The sequence below is a fragment of the Takifugu rubripes genome, chromosome 8 (genome assembly GCF_901000725.2).
Source record: "Takifugu rubripes chromosome 8, fTakRub1.2, whole genome shotgun sequence".
NCBI classification, from domain to species: Eukaryota; Metazoa; Chordata; class Actinopteri; order Tetraodontiformes; family Tetraodontidae; genus Takifugu; species Takifugu rubripes.
This window is the reverse complement of record NC_042292.1, coordinates 10,818,724-10,837,211: the sequence shown is the minus strand read 5'-3', so window position 1 is coordinate 10,837,211 and position 18,488 is coordinate 10,818,724. Positions and strand designations below refer to the sequence as shown.

General features: G+C 41.9%; 2 protein-coding genes across 3 annotated transcripts; both read right to left on the bottom strand.

The window, feature by feature from the left end:
• Positions 1–295: 295 nt before the first annotated feature.
• Positions 296–10,857, bottom strand: trappc14 (trafficking protein particle complex subunit 14). Its single transcript, XM_011606514.2, has 12 exons — positions 10,242–10,857; positions 7,914–7,997; positions 7,460–7,589; positions 6,689–6,775; positions 6,167–6,284; positions 5,383–5,530; positions 4,957–5,018; positions 4,609–4,781; positions 4,396–4,535; positions 4,040–4,227; positions 2,219–2,383; positions 296–939 (listed from the first exon to the last, which is right to left on the bottom strand). The coding sequence occupies exons 1-12, from the start codon at positions 10,665–10,667 to the stop codon at positions 936–938; spliced, it is 1,725 nt and encodes a 574-aa protein (XP_011604816.2). The 5' UTR covers positions 10,668–10,857; the 3' UTR covers positions 296–935.
• Positions 10,858–11,694: 837 nt separating this feature from the next.
• gal3st4 (galactose-3-O-sulfotransferase 4) lies at positions 11,695–18,260 on the bottom strand. Of its 2 annotated transcripts, XM_029839931.1 has the most exons (5): positions 18,017–18,260; positions 16,932–17,048; positions 16,093–16,390; positions 14,410–15,334; positions 11,695–13,108 (listed from the first exon to the last, which is right to left on the bottom strand). In XM_029839931.1, exons 1-5 carry the CDS (start codon positions 18,037–18,039, stop codon positions 12,996–12,998), a joined length of 1,476 nt encoding a protein of 491 aa, XP_029695791.1. In that variant the 5' UTR covers positions 18,040–18,260; the 3' UTR covers positions 11,695–12,995. The 2 variants fall into 2 exon arrangements, with proteins under 2 accessions (XP_029695791.1, XP_011604814.1); XM_011606512.2 differs by having other exon boundaries at positions 11,695–15,334.
• Positions 18,261–18,488: the final 228 nt, after the last annotated feature.

The following is an 18,488-nucleotide window of genomic DNA, read 5'->3' as shown; positions in this document are numbered from 1 at the left end:
CCTTTAATTATGCTAAATGTATTAAAATGCAAATCTGTCTGTACTGATTTGATCGTATATATATTTAAATGCAATTATATGCAAGCTTTTCAATATCTTTGTCTTTGTTGAAAATGCAGACACATTATATGATAGGCAGTATAAAATTGCATTTTGAAACATTTAACTGAATAAAAAATTAGCCCACAAATATTCTTGGTCTTTCTATGAGCTCTAATAAGAATAATAATAATAAAATGGGTGATTTTATATTAAAAACACCATCGCATCAAAATAAAAGAGAACTGAAATCATATTAAACATAGATAATATTGATCATAATCCAGTTTTATTACATCATCTCATGTCATAATACATTAATACGTAATTCAAGAAAAGTATGCTGAAATAAGGACAGGGGTGATGTGGTCCTTTGACCAAATGAACCAAATATTATTTTATCAAGTACATCAGAGAGTTTCAGGAAATCCCGTCACATTTGGATTGAAATGCACAACAGAATCTGTAGCACGGAGCTATTTAGTATTTAATTTAGGAACCCTTAAAAAACCCTAAAAAGATAATGCATCTCAAGTGGTCCGTGCTTTCAAATTACTTTTAAAAAACAGCTGCCAAAGTGTTAAAAAAAAAATACAAATAATATTAATAATAACAATAATCCATAAAACAAATGAGTGACAGCAACAATAGACAGAGACAAGTGAAGCGAAGGAGAGTTGGAAGAATTAAAAAGAGGAAAGATACTGATTTTATAAGGATACAATTCTTATTTCCCAAAGGTCACAGGCGACCAGCGAAGGGCAGCAAAGTCTGATAATAAAAAACCCAACAGGTGTTGAGCTTTGACGTCATTGAAATGCTAAACCACTGTTGTTGACTGTAGCTGCAGCTTTAACTTCAACAAAACAGTCGATATGAAATCTTTTCACTCCAGTTTATCTGTAGGAAGAAGAGAGATTTAGCTACTGTCAAGCTACCGCTACCTATTAACTGTGTAGATTAACTACAACTCAACAGTAGAATCATATCTGTGTGGTTTTCTCTGCATCTTCGACAATTTGGAAGGAGATGGAAGATGCAGATCTGGAGAATGCTGCTAGCTCCCTCTCCGCCCACCCCAACGTCTAGTCCAGGGGTCGGCAACCCGCGGCTCTGGAGCCACATGCGGCTCTTTGGCGCCGCCCTAGTGGCTCCATGGAGCTTTTTCAAAAATATGAAAATGGAAATTGTTTTAATATAATTTCTGTAGGAGGAAAAACGTGACAAATATTCTATTCTATATGTTTTCCAATGCTGTATACATGCTGTGTATAATAAATATTTAATTTCAACATCTTATTATAATGGAAGTTAAACTTAAAGCGCCATCGTACAGCAGAGTGGCCACGTGGAGCGTCATTCTCTGCAGGATGCTGCAGGGAAAATAAACATTTCATTATGAACGCTCATTATGTATTTGTAGCCTACTTCTCATATTGATAGTAAGCTAAAATGGCTAATATAGACACTTACAGCATGTGTTGCCTTTATTATAAGCCCTATATAAGGCTTTTAATTTTTTGCGGCTCCAGGCAGATTTGTATCTTGTTTTTATGGTCCAATATGGCTCTTCCAACATTTTGGGTTGCCGACCCCTGGTCTAGTCCGACACATCGGGTTGATTAAACCAGTAGGAGATCTCACTCACTGTTTTTGGGATGTCAGCGGAGGTGTTTATTATTATTATTATAAGCTGAAACGACTGCAATGCCGCCAGCTCACCCGCGTGATCGTGCGATTGCGCTAGCATTTTCCCGCCAAGCTATGCACCTCTTTATACATAATTAATTATTTTGGCAAAAAAAAAACGAAAACAAGCAATTGTTGACTTAAGGAGATTTTTCTCGCAAATTGTTAGCCAGATGTCATGAGAGGACATTTATAACTCTGATCCCTGTTGGCCCCCTACTGTCCGAAAACGCTCCTAAACCTGCGCACTCCCTGAAATGTTCCAACCAATCAGAGGGCAGGAGTGGGGTTCTGAACCAATTACATTTCAAGCTGGTAAAGGGGCAGGGCCAGACGGTTTTGTTAGGCTAGCCTTGAGGAGGGAACTCCACACCCATTCTGACCCAGAACGTGGAGGAAAACATCAATTTGCAGCAGTAGCAAGTTATGATTTCTATGCTAAACGTAAAAAAAAAAAACCACCCTATTACTTTTTGTAATGTTTTCTTACCTCTTGTGAGCCTCTGAGATTGTTTTCAGAACTAACACTTTACATTCTCTTTTGGCTACTTTGCCTAGTAAAGCAGCGGTAGAGGTAAATTGTGGCTCTGGCATTCTGTTCTCTGGGGCTCCTCCAGGGGACATGATGGACGGATACGCTGCCTCACTGCTGGTCCTGATACAACATAAAAATATCATGTGTCACTCAATGTAACTCATGATATGTATTCAACTTACATAATTCACTATTGTTGATCACAATACAGGAACTAACTAGAAGCAGTGATCAGATTATGTACATGCCTCAAAAGAAAGAAACCATTTATATGATTAAAAGTTGCATCAGCGATTCTGTGCAAACTCATAATTACTCACGTACAGCAGATCTGTCCTTAGCAATTGTCAGCAGCTTCTTACGAGAGGACAACTGTGGCCACCAACTGTCCATAAAGGCCCAGACAAACATCGCACACTGTTACCAACCCACCCGCTCCCCAAAATTAAGTTGTCCACCTATTTAGAGGGCAGGACTGGGGGTTCTCAGCATGTCTGAAGCTAGTGAAGGGGAGGGATCAGACGGCTGTGTTTTCATTAGAGAACGTTATGCTTTTTGTTTAAAATCGCTGATACAACCTAAAATAAAAGACAAGGAAACACAATAGAATACCAAAAGTGTAGAATGTAGATATTCAGATATCAACAAAGTAACAAATATTTAGTCTATAGTGAAGATACGCTTTCATTAATGTATAAAGTTTAGTTTGAACCTGTAGCCTCGATTCAGTTGAGTCAGTACCGAACGCGTGCACACATCCAACTTTTACAGCCTGACAGCAGCAACTTTGTTGTGAAGAAGTGCCTGAAGGGTTATTTATTAAAAGGTAATCTCTGCTATCTTTGTGAATGGCCCCTTTCCAATGCACATTTTATTACCATGAATTTATTTACCCAGGTAAAAACAACACCTGCTCACGTGTTTGCCTTAGCTCCGGAAAATGTCCAGCTGAATTTTGTTTTCAGCAAATGTGTTCAAACGTCAGTGGACCTTGTCCTCTGTCAATCTCTTCTCTTGCTGCAGCTCCCAAATGAGTAAAGGTGAAGCGTGAAGAGGTGAAGTAAAGCCTGCTAGCATGTTCCACAGACCAGTGTCTCTGGCCTGCAGCTTTACCTCTTCAATCTAAAACGCACCCGTCCTGATTAGGTACATTTTTTAGGGAACGTTTGGGATCTGGGGACAGGTTTATCCCAGGAATTTAGTGAAAATGTGTCGAGATTTTTCAAAAACCTGAATCTTGCAGTGGAACAGAGGCTAATGTGAACGTGTGCATTGAAGTGTTGTATGTACAGAGCTCTGATTTCCAATGTGACCAAACATATTCTTTATACAGACAGGCAGTTTTCCATTTGACAGAAGTCCATGAAATGGACTCCTGTTATGTTAACACTGGTCATTTCTGATGTTACCACCCATCCTGTTTTCACAGTAAAATTCAAAGCTCTCCCTGGAACCATTTAATTATGTTTGATATCTTTCATTCTGTAGAGCTCCCTTGGCTCCATATTCTAATTCTCAAAGAAGGAGCACTTTAACTTAACACACATCCTCGTGAGGATCTTCCATTCTAGTTTTACACTATTTTCATGAACAAGTTCCCAATTTGTACATTTTACACAAACTGGCCGAGTAGCCTTCACAGTAGACCTGTCTGAGTCCTAGTGCTGCACGACTAATCACACGAGACAACAAAACTGGCTCAAATAACCCAATTAATAGAGAACAGGGGCAAAAACTGTCAGGTGCAACGTACGCCGTCACCCTGGTCTCTCCTACCTGGTATAGAGTGGCTTTTCATTCTGGTGAGAAAAGGTGTGAGATCTGCCAAGATTGTGCATTTCCTGCTGTCCTTGGATTGTAGAGTTAGACAATAACGGATAGTTCCTCACTGGTAAGACGCCCGCCGTGGGAGAAGAGAACGGGGATGCATTGAACTGGAGTTTCAGTTTCATGTTCTTGCTTAACTGCAGTGGAAAGACAGAAATAGACACGTTGAAAATGCATTTCCAGCTTTGTGCTACATGTTTGTTCTGTCTTGTACACCACCAGTGTTTATTTACATATCCTTACATGAGAATAACACTAGCTTACAGAGATGGAGCACAGTGAAACCACATTATTTTCTGTGGTACCTCAAAGAGTCCAGTCCTGAGGATCTGGAAGACCACCGTGAAGGAAAGCATGGATCCTTTCCTACACCAGCCCAGGTGATTGGAGGGCGACTGGCACACCACTACAGCCATCCTCGGATCCTGCTTTCGTCCTCTCTGGGCTGATTTTATTACATTAGTTACCGTGTACGACAAAGCATGTCTAAGTTTAGTATGTCTAAACGTTCGACTCACCCTCAGTATTCCAGATAAGATGGACAGCCAGGAAATCCTCCAAGTTGTTCCGCAGTGTGTATTTAACCCGGAACTGTTCCAGAGGCCTGACAACACTGGAGCAGGAAGCCGTCATAATCAGACCAGGACGATCCAAGCAAATGCTGGGCAGCACGTAAAACGCGCGGATGTACCTGAACGGAAAGCAAATCGGCACGTTAGGTTCTATTTATTAACCTTGAAGGCTACTGATGATGACTATTATGAAGACTATTGTGTACCATCGTATGACAGCTGGTAAACAAATACAATAAACTTTTTTATTGTAAGTAGCATCTAAATTAGGAATGTTTAAACAGAGGACGTTACCTTGTACAAGGCAAAGTTGGGGCGTACCACTGTATGACAGCTACCAATGGGATTTCCATACCCTACAAATATGGACACAGGACATATATTTGGACATACTCTATCAATTTAGATGTAAAATAACCGTTAGCTGGCCTTAACCACAACGGTCGGAGTTAGGATTCATCAAAATGCGCCAAAAAGCCCCCTTCAAAGTCAAATGAAAAATAAAGTCAAAGATTTTAATGGTCTTATGCTGATGAAGCTAACCTGATCAAATGGGCACAAAATTATCCGTTGAGGGTCTTTCTGCAGCAAAAATCACTTTTATTTTGGAATTTCCAATTGAAATAATTCTTAATTATCAGATTGTGGGGAAAAAACCATGCAAATGTGGCGATTGTGACAGTGACCAAGTGGAGCAAGACAAAGATATCATCTTCTTACCACACTAGAGTCCTCTTCTCCTTGGTCTTGGAGCTGTAGCTGGAACAGGAAGTTCTGCTCCTCCAGGGCACTTAGCACACTTGGTAAAGGTGATGCCTCACTTTTTATGCGATAAAATGTAGCCATGGTGACCTCCGCTGTTTTGTGGCTAAGAGGGACGAGAAAACATTTTAATGCGTTAATAGGCGGTCAATAAACCCATCCGCTGGACCAGGACCCAACAAATTCTCAAAAAGCCCAACTCGCTGATGGATGGATGGATGGATGGATGGATGGATGGAATAATGTGGTGCTTCCATGGGAATGTATTTTTAGAATATACATTAGGTGTGTTTCCACTGCAGAAACTTCAGGGCAGTTGGTGTGTGTCTCCACAGCAGGAACCTGGCCATGGCCATTAACAGGAACTTTTATGGGGGCCTAACTGAGTCCCTCCACCAGAGGAGGTACTGAGATCGGCCCTGAGAAACTCCTGGGTGGGCCTTGAGGTTAACCCCCCACTGACTGACTAAACCTGGAGCAGGATGAGAGGCAGAACCCAGAAGAGGAGCGTTAGCCTGGCAGGTGCCGCTTCCTCTCGTTCATAGCATCCACCATCATGTTGTTCGGTAATTTAGTATCACAACAGGACAGGTGCCGTTTACCTCACCCGGGCCCTGGAACCCCCCCCCCCCATAATGACAGTGGCAAGCTGATGATTATTCCTGCTTTAATGCATCGCCTTTGAGAAGAAAATGCTTTATTGCACCACATCAGGCATCGTAGTGGCTGCATAGCTACTTACCAAACATTATCAACAATGAGGACGGAGCCATCAGGCATCATTGGCAGGAATGATGAGTTATAGTTTGGAATGATCTTCGTGTCTCTGACACAAACCTCCTGAGAGCTGCAGTTCAAAACTAAGTGAAAGGCGTGAAAAAGATGTGTGACTAAAAAAGACATGAGCTACAGCACATCAACTGTATCTGTCTGCAACGTCGGTTTTAATATGGTTCAAATAGAGATTTTTGAATAATTATGCAGCATTTTGATACTCTTTTGAAGCTTAATATTTCATTTTAATGCGATGATTAAATTTTAAAAAATGCATTACAGCAAATATTTAAATAACCCCTGACTACATCAGTGACATTAATTACCCGACAGTAAGCATCAATAATTCATTTGTTTCTTCATACATTCATAATCAGGATGTCCAGATGATTGCCTGCAGTGCAGTGTGTGTGTGTGTGTGTGTGTGTGTGTGTGTGTGTGTGTGTGTGTGTGTGTGCGTGCGTGTGTGTGTGTGTGTGTGTGAGACAACCTTTGAGGAGAATCAGATGTTTTCCAGAGACAGTAATCTGTTGGCACTGGACACTTGGAGGGGCAACAACATTCAGGATTGTGCTGACTGGGAACCACAACACAAACAGTGGTAAAAAGCTGGAAAACTCACCTCTGCTTACGTTAGAAAAATCAATTACATTAATTTCTATGTTGTGTCTAATTAATTGTGTCATTAATTTCTATGTCTATTTCTATGTTGTATTCTATTAAAGCCATGCAGCCTTAAGATTGGTCCACACCTGAGTGTCTGTATTCAATGTCAAAATAGATCTTAAAGGCAGACTAGAACTACGTTAGCTGACAAAACATGGGAAAAGACATCTACTGGCTTCAGAAACAAACAGCAATCCATTCATGCCTGGAGTTGTGGAGAATTAAAGGAATCAGTTGGACTTCAGGCTCCTTGGGGAATTTATTGAACACATCTCAGCTTCAGTTTCCACATGAAACAACTTGGTTGCCATTTAAATTCCCAAGTTATGAGGACATGTAGAGTTTAATCCCACGATACTTATCGTGTGTGTGTCTTGTGTTTGTCCATGTTGCTTGCACGTGTGTAGAATTCCAATAAATGCTGTGTCTCCACACTAGGGTAAACGTGCTGTTCAGCTCCTACCCTGCCAACAATTTGTTATGACTACTATAAACAGTTTTCCCAGGAATGAGAACTCCGCCCCAGCTAAGAAGAGGAAAAACAGTCCTGATTATGAAGGATTATATACGTGTGTGTGTGTGTGTGTGTGTGTACCCTGTGTCTTAAAGGTGCTGAGGTCTTGTCTGAAGATGTGTGTCGGGCTTCTGAGTTGAAGAAGAGTTGTGTAACCATGTTCTTTCACGTCATCATCCTCCACCTCCTGCCTCCACACGGTCGCTGTGATCTGATAGAACAGGAAGGGACACAAGCGCTGTTTAGGAATTGCCTGGTGTAAATCCACCCATCTTCTTCAGCTTTATCCCCTTTAACAGGGTGGCGGCTTGAAGCCTGTCCCAGTTGTCCCCTATTGTCCAGGACCAGTCCCCGGGTCATCCCAGGGGCTAACATAAGAAAACCACTCACACTCCAGCGCCAGTTTAGAATCACTAATTCTCTCATCACTCAGTCGTCTGAATTGTGGGAGGAAGCCAGAGTACTTGGACATGCAGAGAACGTGCGACAAATCCCGGACATTTAAGATAATTCTATGAAGCTAGATGTTTCTGACCTTGGCTTTGAGTGTGCTGGCTGGCAGCTTGTCCAAAGAGACAGTGAGGCAGAAAATCAGCTGATCGCCCAACACCAGAGGAGCCTGTAAACACGCAGGTCAATCATAGAAACAACAATGATCTGAATTTGTGGAAATAAAAAGGATTATATTGGAGTGATTCCTGGAGTGAAACCCAATAAGATGTCATATTTGAGAGTTCCCTGACAGCATGAGGGAACAGGTATGTTGGGATGTCTTTGGGAAAATAACAAACCTCAAGAAATCTTTATAAATTGTCCCCTCCCCTAATTGGTTCAGAATCCCAATCCTGCCCTCTGATTGGTTGGAACACTTCGGGTAAATTCGGTGTGAACATACACTTCGTGCATGTTTCCCGTAGCCCCGATGAACAGGAGGAGGCCACGGTGACCTGAGGACCTCACATGAGATAAGCTGCTAACAATATTTGAGGAATGATCTCCCACAAGTGAACGATTGTTTTTTTTAAAACAAATAATTGCCGATAGAAACTTTTAACTGCAAGAACCTACTTGAGATTAAAAACCTCTTTTTCAAGGGAGCCATGGCAATATCAGTCACAAACTGACACCATTAAAACACAAGCAAAACAAATAAAAAGAAAACAATGTAATTTAACAGATTATGGAACTTGCCATTTTGATCCTAAAGCACATCATAAAATGAATTCCGTTTCCAGTCTTTCTGCAGCATCTTCGATGCAACGAGTGCAGAGAGATTATCGGATTCTCTCCCGAGAAAGAGACAAATGATGTGAGCAGAGAGTTCAGCAACTCCCCGTGCAATTAAGCTACAAATGGAGATACAGTAGATGGCAAATCACATGGAAATCCTCCGACTTTCAGGACTATGTGGACACGTGCCTGGCTATTTTGGAAAGACGCTTGATGAGGCTCAGTTACTGGCAAAAATGCAATGGTCAGCAGGAGTTTGGCGCCTGTAAAGGCATCTGAAAACGGACACTACATGTTGGCAGCTGGACAAGAATAGTTCCCTGCTCAGGCTGGGGATGTCACCATTTTAGAAGAGCTCAGTCTGGTATATACGTACGCTGTCAGAATTTTCCCTACAGAGAGGCATTTTTCTGATGTACACCTGTACTGGAGTTTTGCTGTCTCCATATAAACTTACTTCCCGATCAGTGTTTTGTGGTTGTTTCACTTTAAAAGCATCTAGAGTGCTATTTGAGCAAAATCTTCCACAACACAGTAGACAGTGTATTGCCCAAATCCATCAGGACATGCATTTTCTCCGCCGACTCAGAGTGTTTGGTGTGTGTGTGTGTTGTGGGACTATTATGTTGATTTTCTACACTGAACCCAAGTGGGGAAGGAGGTACAGCGTTCCTCTATGAGTTCCTCTATGAGTTCCTCTATGAGTTCCTCTATGTAAACACAACAGATACAAACACATCATGTCAGTAAAGCTCATAAATAATCTCCAACCCTTTACTCTACTGCGGATTTTCCCAAAAAATAAGTTACAGAAACAAGACTTGTTGTTGTATGAGAAGAAAACCCTGTTTTTAAAATAAAAGTGAGCTTTACCTTCAGATTCTTCACAGGTTTCTCTACGTAGATCGAAAGTGAAGGCGTCATTAATCAAGACACTCAGAACCTGTAAACCACCTCTATTATATAACATGTGCGTAGCTGTCGCTACTTCTTTAGACAATGCATATCATAAATATTTCTTATTGGTTTACTGAGCAGTTTAGTGGGAAAATAAATCTCTTGCGCATAATTGTACACATAATTGGACACAACCAGCTCACCTGAGGCCCCACGCAAGGGTCCAGTTGTAAAAAAAAAAAAACATTTATGAAAAAGTAATAATTTCTTTACAACAGTAATTTCCTTACTTATTCTGTAGGTCAGTGTTGTGGTGATGTCATTTACATTTTATTCTTGCAAGGTTTTTTTGTGCTTTTCTAACTCCCCCATTCTGTATCTACCTACAGGTATCCCTGTCCCCATAGCTGCACTCTGACCTGCTGACCTCTGACCCCACTGACCGACGCAGCTTTAGAAATGCAACATCTGTATAATTACTGCACCTGCATGTCAGGCGTGCACAAAATATGAGTTTCACTCGGTATTCTCACTATTTCTGGATCGCTTTCACATTATTTTAACAGTCAAACCAGGCCAAGATGCGTGCGACACCCACATAAACGCGTGAACGGATGAATGAGAGTATTTCCAGGAAAACTTGAAACAAATTCAAGCCGGTTTAAAATCTTTGGGGGCACACGGCATCCATGGCTCACACGTGCCTTTTCGAATATACTTATTTTATCTTTCCTACCTTGAGCAGCTCGTTGCGGTTCTGGCGCCTGTCCGGTGCCGAGCTGTGAACGAGCGCCACCCCGCACTCTCTGAAGGGGCTCCCGCTGTCTCCTCCACCAGCGGCCAGGTTCCACGTCCCGGGTTCGCCGTGACCGGCTGGATCTCCCGCGCCGTCATCCTCGCGGCTCCGGGGGTCTCCCTGACAACGACCCTCGGCGATGCACGCGCTCGCCTGAGCGGAAAGAGAAGTCGCGAGGTCCTTCAACGGTCCGTGGCGGTCAGCACCATCCGGCTGTTTCCGGAACCGCAGCACCAACAGAAACTGAACAGTCTCTCCGAGATAAAGATGGTCCCGTCGGGGTAGACTTGCATATTCCTCCAGGTCTGATAAACTCGATACCGGAGCGGAGGGGAAATACATGAAATAATCGCATGGCAGTTCCATTACTCACATATGCCGTTACCATCTGCAATGTGTAATTTAAAAAATAAAATAAAACTATGATTGCGTCAGTCGTTTGCGACAGGTGCAAACACACAGTACAACTATATTGTTTCTATGTGTAAATGATAACTCGAAAGTGACTTTCCTTTGAACGATACTGCACTTTAACTTCTCTTCCGTTCACAGGTGACAGGCAAACAGGAAGTAGAAGTGATCCCCGACGCGGATCTGCCGCGCGCACACAGGAAGATCAAAGTTAGACCCGCAGCAAGACTGAACGATGAATGAAGATAAAATCATTTAAAGTGTTACGAATGCAGGTTTTATAGAAATACAAGACAGTGCGTGCAGGGAGGATACTCAGAAGATATTCTTTTACTTTCATAGAAACCTTCATGTTTCCTAGTTAATAATTCTTTAATCTTGTTTGGCCCTCATTTAAGTAGAAAACACATGAACAATATCCACTTTTTTTCTGTTCTTCCAAACCACCATTATGGAAGTTATTCAGGTCCTACTGCAAAGAAGTAGCTCTTAAATAATGGAACTGACCTAAACAACTATTAAACCGTTTCAACACAGGTTAAAAGGGAGTGAGACAGTATAATTGACATTTTTGTAAAGAAAACAACAAAATCTGTCTGTGTTTATTTTTACTTGCTAGATCTGAACATGTGGATAAGCTTTGCCACAGGCCTCTCAAGGATTTTTCTTTCTCTCTGCAGAAGGTCAACTTTCTGCAGATTTTTGAAAAGTAATTTACCACCACCGAGCAGATTAGGTTTCCTCAACAGTCTTTTCTGTTGTTTCAATTTTCTTGGTCAAGTCATAACATTCCATTTTTCATTTTTGAGAAAGAGCCCACGATTACTGAATCCCACAAGTAGAGAATTTTCCATCACTTCTCAGATCTATACTTGACACATTTAAACACAAATCTAGACGAATATTTGTCCAGCTGCTGTGTCACCAGTATCCCCCCAGGGTCTTTAGAACACAAACCAACAAAATAAATAAAAACACAACTCATGTTTAGAACTTTTATTTTATACAAGAAATAAATTGTCCACTGGAGGTCCACAAAATGATCTAATCCACATTTCAACAAAATTAATTTCAAGTATGTTCCAAGGTTGTTTTCTGCCTGACCCATCAAAATTTGAATTATCTTACGAACACTGAACATGAAAATATGCCCTGCAGTCCAGCTTTGCTAAGATGGTGGAAAAAATGTGAAGGTGGCTCAAATGTAACGAACGCTGTGTACCAGAGATTCTTCCGAGCTTGAGTCCCAGGCGCAACATTTATTCTTACATTCTTACACCCAAGGAAACAACATGTATTTATGTAACACATGTAATACGAGCAACAAGCTAAAATAAGCTGCAGTACCATACAAAAATGTATATATTATTCTTCATAACAATGACAGCAAAAATAATTAGACCATGACAATATGAGACATGTAAGTTAACCACAATGTTTTCTTTCTTTTTTAGTACCTATCAACAGAAATAATCTTTTCATGAACCAGAATTATAAGGAGGGAATAATGTGTATACACGGCGTATAAACCTATGCTTTCTCAACCTTAACAACCAACTGCATTTCAGTTATTCTCATCACCTCGGGCAACAATGGAGCAACATGATGACGTTCTTGTTCAAGACGTTGGTTTGGGAGATTCACAGGCAGCTCAAAAAAACTGTAAAGAATTTTAAATGACTACTCGGGATCACAATTTGGTTGTGCTGGTGACAGTTTAGGCTTGTAGTGTCAAAATGGTCGTAACCATGAGTCTGTCATGAAGAACAATAAATGATAAGCTGAAATAAATGATAGCCTGTCGCCGTACCATTTATACCATGGTAAAACAATAATTATTGTTAATTTTCCATTACATATTGTTTTTAAAGTAGTTAATGGCATAAAATATCAAAAGTAAAGTAGAAAGAAAAGGATTAAAGATACGGTTACGTATGAAATCACCTACTATTACCTGAGTAATTAATGTCCTGAACTGATGATCTGTTTAATATTTGAAAACTAAACACAAGCAATTTATGGCAAAACCAAAAGTGACTTTAAAAAAAATAAAAATAATTGATGACGATATAATGTTAAATTATACATAATCATCCCAATTTCCAGTATGATCCTAATGTCTGAATAAGAGTATAAAATATTTTCACACAGTTATACTGTGTAAGTAGTTACTGTACAGTTCAATATGTCAGATTCTTAAATTCTGGAAAACTTGTTTTTCTCCAGCTTGGACAGTGTTTTTGTACCGTTCCTTAAAGCAGTGAAAGTTTTAAAACAACCCATTTAGTGTGAAAACCTAAAGTGATACCTTTCCATCAAGAGCTGCGGACTCCTTTTCAAAAAGGTCCTTTTAAGTTCGGTCGCCAAAGTAAACTGAAAGTGTCTGTGAGTTGCATCTAAGATAAAAGAGAAACCTAATTTAGTGTTGGTCAGGGAAATAAAAGACATCGAGAGTGTTTTAAATGACACTGCTCTTAAATCTGATGAATGAATGTAACGTCCTATAACGTAAATAGCTTGTGAAGTAAACACAATTATAACAATTCTAAAGCTCCCTCCTTCAAAACACAGTGTTTTACTGCACAGTATTAGTACAGATATATACAACTGAATTTTTAACATTAGACAATGAGAATAACTGGCGAGCAAATTTAACTTGTGTCTACATTAGTTGAGTTTTGCTTTGCCATCTCTTTCTTTCATTGATCACACTTCCGATGTTGCTATTTCACCAGCAATCCAAACAAAAGTTTTCTGCAGTATTTTCTTGTAGTTTCCATGAGAACCTAACAGAGTCATCAGTTATCAAAATATTGCACCATTTCACATGAAAATGTAGGACATTAAAAAAAAAGAACATCTTCATGCATTGAATCCAGCGAAAGTCAGTCACCATTTAAGGAGCAAAAATGTTTAGAATCAAACAAACTAATAAAGACTATAATAACTATTTGTCAACAGAAGGGGAAGTTAGCCACTTCCTTCAACAACCCGGAAAAGACAGAGCCAAAGCTAATCTAATCAGGAGGGCTTTTTCTTCCACACTGTCAGGGTGTTAAGATCCTCATATACACTCAGATGTGGGATAAGGACCTTCAGTTAATTGCATTCTGCCATCTCATTCTAAATCTACTCAGGGAGCCTTCAAAATTGGACCTGAGGAGGTGGCGAAAGCAGGCTTTTCTGTGTCCGTTGCCAGAAATACAGTCTGTGAGCATCAACAATACCTTATGCTTGCTTTCTTTTGGGAACAAGTACGCAGCAATGCAACCATAACGTCACCCCAGGCATACAGAGGGCTCAGGTCCATATGAGTCAGGTAAAATTGTTGTAAGAAAATATTAATAAAAAAAAGAAAAACATGTAGAAGGACCCAGACAAAGACCTTTTTATCCTCATGTAAGTGTAAATTACACTTGGCTCAGCTTTGAAAATTATTAGGATACATATTCAAATACTCATACTAAAGGACTGGATATCTCAAACTACAGGAGGAGGAGTTAGTGTGAGACGCGCCACAGCAGTGTGGGACTCGACTTCCTGTTTTCTTGACGCTGCATCAAAGTCTGGTTGTTTCTTAATAAATGGCTTCTGTCCCAATCTCTCTGCGGCTCCAGCATCTTTCTCTCAGGAGCATCTCCCCCCAACACTCTCTCTCCTGTCCTGGACAAATCTGGTCTAAAAACCGAGCTCTTACCTGCTTCCGGCGCGTCCTGCGGCGGCTGTGCTTGGGCGGCCGGAGCCCGCGGGAACTGTTTAGCGTCCAACAAATCTTTGTACTGGATCTCTGGCCTGATCATTCTGAGACAGGCGGCTCTGGTGACGGCGTCCAGCCCCGGCTGGAGCTCATATCCCAGTATCTTAATTAATCCACTTTGGAACGGCCGAATGCTCTTGTCTCGAATCCGGTGAGCCTCGACGGGCTTCCCGCCATCCTTCAGGCACACACGGGCCAGCTCTTCCCGCCGCGTCCTCAGAATAGCTACCTCCTCCTCCATCTTGGCGTGACCAAACTTGGTAACTTCTTCCCAGAAAGTTTGGTTGAAGGCTTTGTATACGTACCAATCTAAGGCATTCCATCGCCGCAGTTTCTCCCTCTGCTCCTCTGTTAAGGACATATTGGGCAGCGCCTTGAATTGGGGGATCCCCCCTTTGTTTCCCACAATGGCTATGTCAGCTGCTCTGCCCACCCAACTCCCGCTCGTCCTGCCGGTGTTACTGGGCTTCTGCTGCCGAGCATTGAGGCTGAACGACACGACGGCATCCAGGGGCCAGCAGAGGGCGTGTCGCAGCAGGATCATCGACTGGTCAAAGTACTCGGACACAAGGATCAGCTTGAACGTCTGGCGGATCATGGCCACCCCGTGCTTGGCCAGCGCTACGGAGAAATTAATGTTGTGATCCATCCCGAAGTCGAACCACAGCAGGTTGCGAGCGTAGTGGTTATTGCGGAGGCGAGGGTCGTAGTACTTCATCGGGTCGTCGGCAAAGTCCCCCAGTCCTTTGGTTTTGCGGAAGGCAGGCGCTACCTCTTTGTAATAAGCGAAGGAAGACTCAGCCAGAGCAACTGGGTCCCTGATGATGGAGAAGTAGAACGTGTCTGCAGGCATCACTTTCTCGACCTAATAATGAGGAAAAAACACTTAGAAACAGGAAGTTGCCCTGTTTTTTCGCGAGTTTTCAGGGCGCTGTGAAAGGAAAATTTGTCCCCCACATTTCACATGACAGAAAACAAAGCCCTTTAGATCCCCTTAAAATTAAGGTATCTTAAAATGCCATTTATTTTTAACAGCGTGCGGATTAAGTGGATTTGATTAATTAAGGAGAAGATTTCCCACAGATTAGGATTAACCTAAATAAACAAAGCATCGCCTTTGAACATACGGGTGCTCGGTGTGTGTAGGTAACTTGTCGGGGCTTTAGTGGCCAGGACACACGAAGGAAGAATATTGTCAATTTCAACACGGTTCAAGTGGCTAAATAAAGATTACATAAATAAATATAGACGCCGGGTCTACAGCTGTCAAGGATATCACAAGAGATTTAATTTATTTATCTGAATTTTTAGTCCAATGTGGAGGGTGAGCTATACTTAAGAACACTTAAAGATAAAACCTTCAGAACTTTAAATGCAACAACTTTAAATAATCACTTTTTTTTTCAAGAATTTTAGTTCTTTCCAAGACATTTACTCTGAAATACTATATATTTAAAGGTGCTTGATTAGACCAAGTGGTGTGTGTGTGTTAAAAAAATCTCTCTTTTTATATATATATATATATAGAGAGAGAGAGAGAGAGAGAGAGAGAGAGAGAGAGAGAAAGAGAGAGAGCATGCACATCCTCTGTGACGCTTTAATCTGTTCTTCTAAGTAACTCACCTCTGGTTTATAAAATCTCATGTGATTTCCCATGATGTGGAACTCCACAGCGTTTGGTCCTTGGTAACCTTTGACCCTGTGAGCATTAAAAGGTAGCGGATAACCCAGCTGATAGCCCAGCGGAAGGGCAAAGCGAAGGTCGTGTTCCTCTCCGAAGCGGTACAACATGTTGAGCACCGTGCTGCTTGCGGTCTTGTGAGTCTTGAGGAACATGATGTGGTTGTGGGGTTGACAGGAGCCCAGGGAGGGCCCCTGAGCATCAGGGGACGAGAAGATGGAGCGAGTCACTGGATGGACACTGTTGGACAGCAGAGACACAAATATTTTCCCAATAAGCTACTTTTTAAGGGTTAAACAAGCAGACAATTTTCTTAACCGGTTTTGGATTGTTTTTCTGTTGTTGTTTTTTTAACTTTAATCACATCCTCTCAAAAGTCTTTTATCTTACTTCATTTTAATACATTTTATATAATCTGAATAATGAATTAATTAAAAAATGACATGATCTTTATAAAAAGAGACACGATGACTGCAGGGTTGGGGGTGCACGTGACCATTTGTCTTGTGCATATACTGTCACAAGATGCCCACAACCCCCCATCCAAGTGTGACACAATTTTACATGGCGGAAGGGGAATTTATTTTTTTTTACCACACATCGACGTCGCATCCAGTGCAGCGTGATATCTGCAGTGTTGCGAGCGCGTTATTTTAAACGGCTGATGTCAACGGCACAAATTGTAGTGAACGTCTGAGCCTCCGGTCATGCAGTGCTACTCCTACAAACAGCTTTGACGGCCCAACAGAAGTCAAAAGTGTATTCATCCAAAAAAAGGTACCTCTTGTTGAAGATGACCCCAAGCAACTGGCCAGCAAAGGCGAGGGCCACAAACAGGAGCAGCACCTTCCACATCCATACTGGACCCAGGCGAGCAGGCACCAGCCATCTTAACATTCTGGGAGGGAGAATGAAAACAAGAAATGTGATGTGGAGATTGAGACACAAATGAAAGACAACTCATATTCAATAGTATCATTAAAGATATTCAAATGGAAGACAGCTTGTTACTGTAAATGTCACATACAGCTCTTCATACAGGTGTGTTGCTTTCCTCCCTTTACTGTATTTGGACCCGCAAATTGGATTTTCAGGGGCCAGAAGGATTAGACCGAGCCCAAAGGTGCAGAAGTGTGTTCACATACGCACATGTGCAGTGGATGATGTAAGGATTGTGTTTCTAATGTGTGAAAAGGGGCTTCGACCTGACCCCCATTGAGTGAGCGTGGAGACCCATAAATCTCCAAAAGGTTTAAGAAATGTAGGTCAGTGGAGTAAAACCAAACGGTATCATTCATTTAATTCAAAAACAGCCGTCTGTTCACATTTATATTGCTTTTGACGGACTTTTAATAAATAAGCGTGAAAGAATAAGCGGTTTTTACAGCTCATGATACGTGTGCAGCGTATTGTGACCTGTCCTTGGTTTAAACCCAAGATCTCTTAGGTGGATCACTTTATCAGCAAAGTTGGCTGCAATAAGAAGATGAATCACAGTGCGCGTCAGCAAAGCGCGCATGGAAAACAGAAACCTACAGGAGCAGGCAGATGGACGTGATCAATAAATCATCGGTGGGCACCACCCAGTTACCTCCGCCATAATGAAAGAAGTGGCTCTCGTGGTTTTCACTTTGAGCCGCACAAGCAGCGTGAAAGGCATCATATAGATCGCGCCATTCAACAGATACATTGACAAAGGACCGTCATGTAGGCGACCGGAGAAGGCACAGAAACGATACAGCCTCAATCACCGCAGTGCAGTCGCCCGGAGCCCGCTGGGTTCCTGGAAGACCTCCATTCCAGACCCCCCCCACCCCCCATCGTTATTCCCTATTCTGATGGCTTCATCTAGCTAGCTACCGTTACCTGGCTCTCCGTCTGAGCAGCATAGCTTTGTCCCCGGGCTGGGATCGGCGGCGGGGGTGTAGTTATGCAGTTGCGGAGAGCTCGGAGCATCTCGAGCGATATAAACGCAACCGCTCCCGCACGGGTTCGGCTCGGGCCATGGAGTCTGGAGCGGTACCGGGAGTCTGTTTCAACTGGCCCAGGCTTTGTTCGAAATTATTCCGGATCCCCGAGTCCGAATCTTATTCTAGTAGCGTCAACCCAAGAAGGCACAAAGAGTCAGCGGCACGTGAAGTCGGGTAGGGAGGTTCCGGTCACTTCAAAAATAAAAGTCGTTTTCTGACGATCACTCCTCCAAAGTATGTTAATTTTTCGACTCGCTAATTTTGGTTATGGTGGCAAAAGTATTCTAAGATAGTTATATTGAGAATTGTGTGCTCTTATGTAGTGGTTTTTACGTCCGTGATACGCAAATTGATTGCGTTTCCGGTGA

Excerpts from the sequence above, each read along its gene's own strand:
- gal3st4 (XM_011606512.2), bottom strand. The coding sequence starts at position 18,039 with ATGCTGCTCAGACGGAGAGCCAG. Across the intron at positions 17,049-18,016 it reads CTGCTCAGACGGAGAGCCAG|AATGTTAAGATGGCTGGTGC; the intron begins GTAACGGTAGCT and ends TCTCCCTCCCAG. Across the intron at positions 16,391-16,931 it reads GGGGTCATCTTCAACAAGAG|TGTCCATCCAGTGACTCGCT; the intron begins GTACCTTTTTTT and ends GCTGTCCAACAG.
- trappc14 (XM_011606514.2), bottom strand. The coding sequence starts at position 10,667 with ATGGAACTGCCATGCGATTATTTCATGTATTTCCCCTCCGCTCCGGTA. Across the intron at positions 7,998-10,241 it reads ACCGCAACGAGCTGCTCAAG|GCTCCTCTGGTGTTGGGCGA; the intron begins GTAGGAAAGATA and ends GCGTGTTTACAG. Across the intron at positions 6,285-6,688 it reads ACATCTGATTCTCCTCAAAG|TTTTGAACTGCAGCTCTCAG; the intron begins GTTGTCTCACAC and ends CCTTTCACTTAG.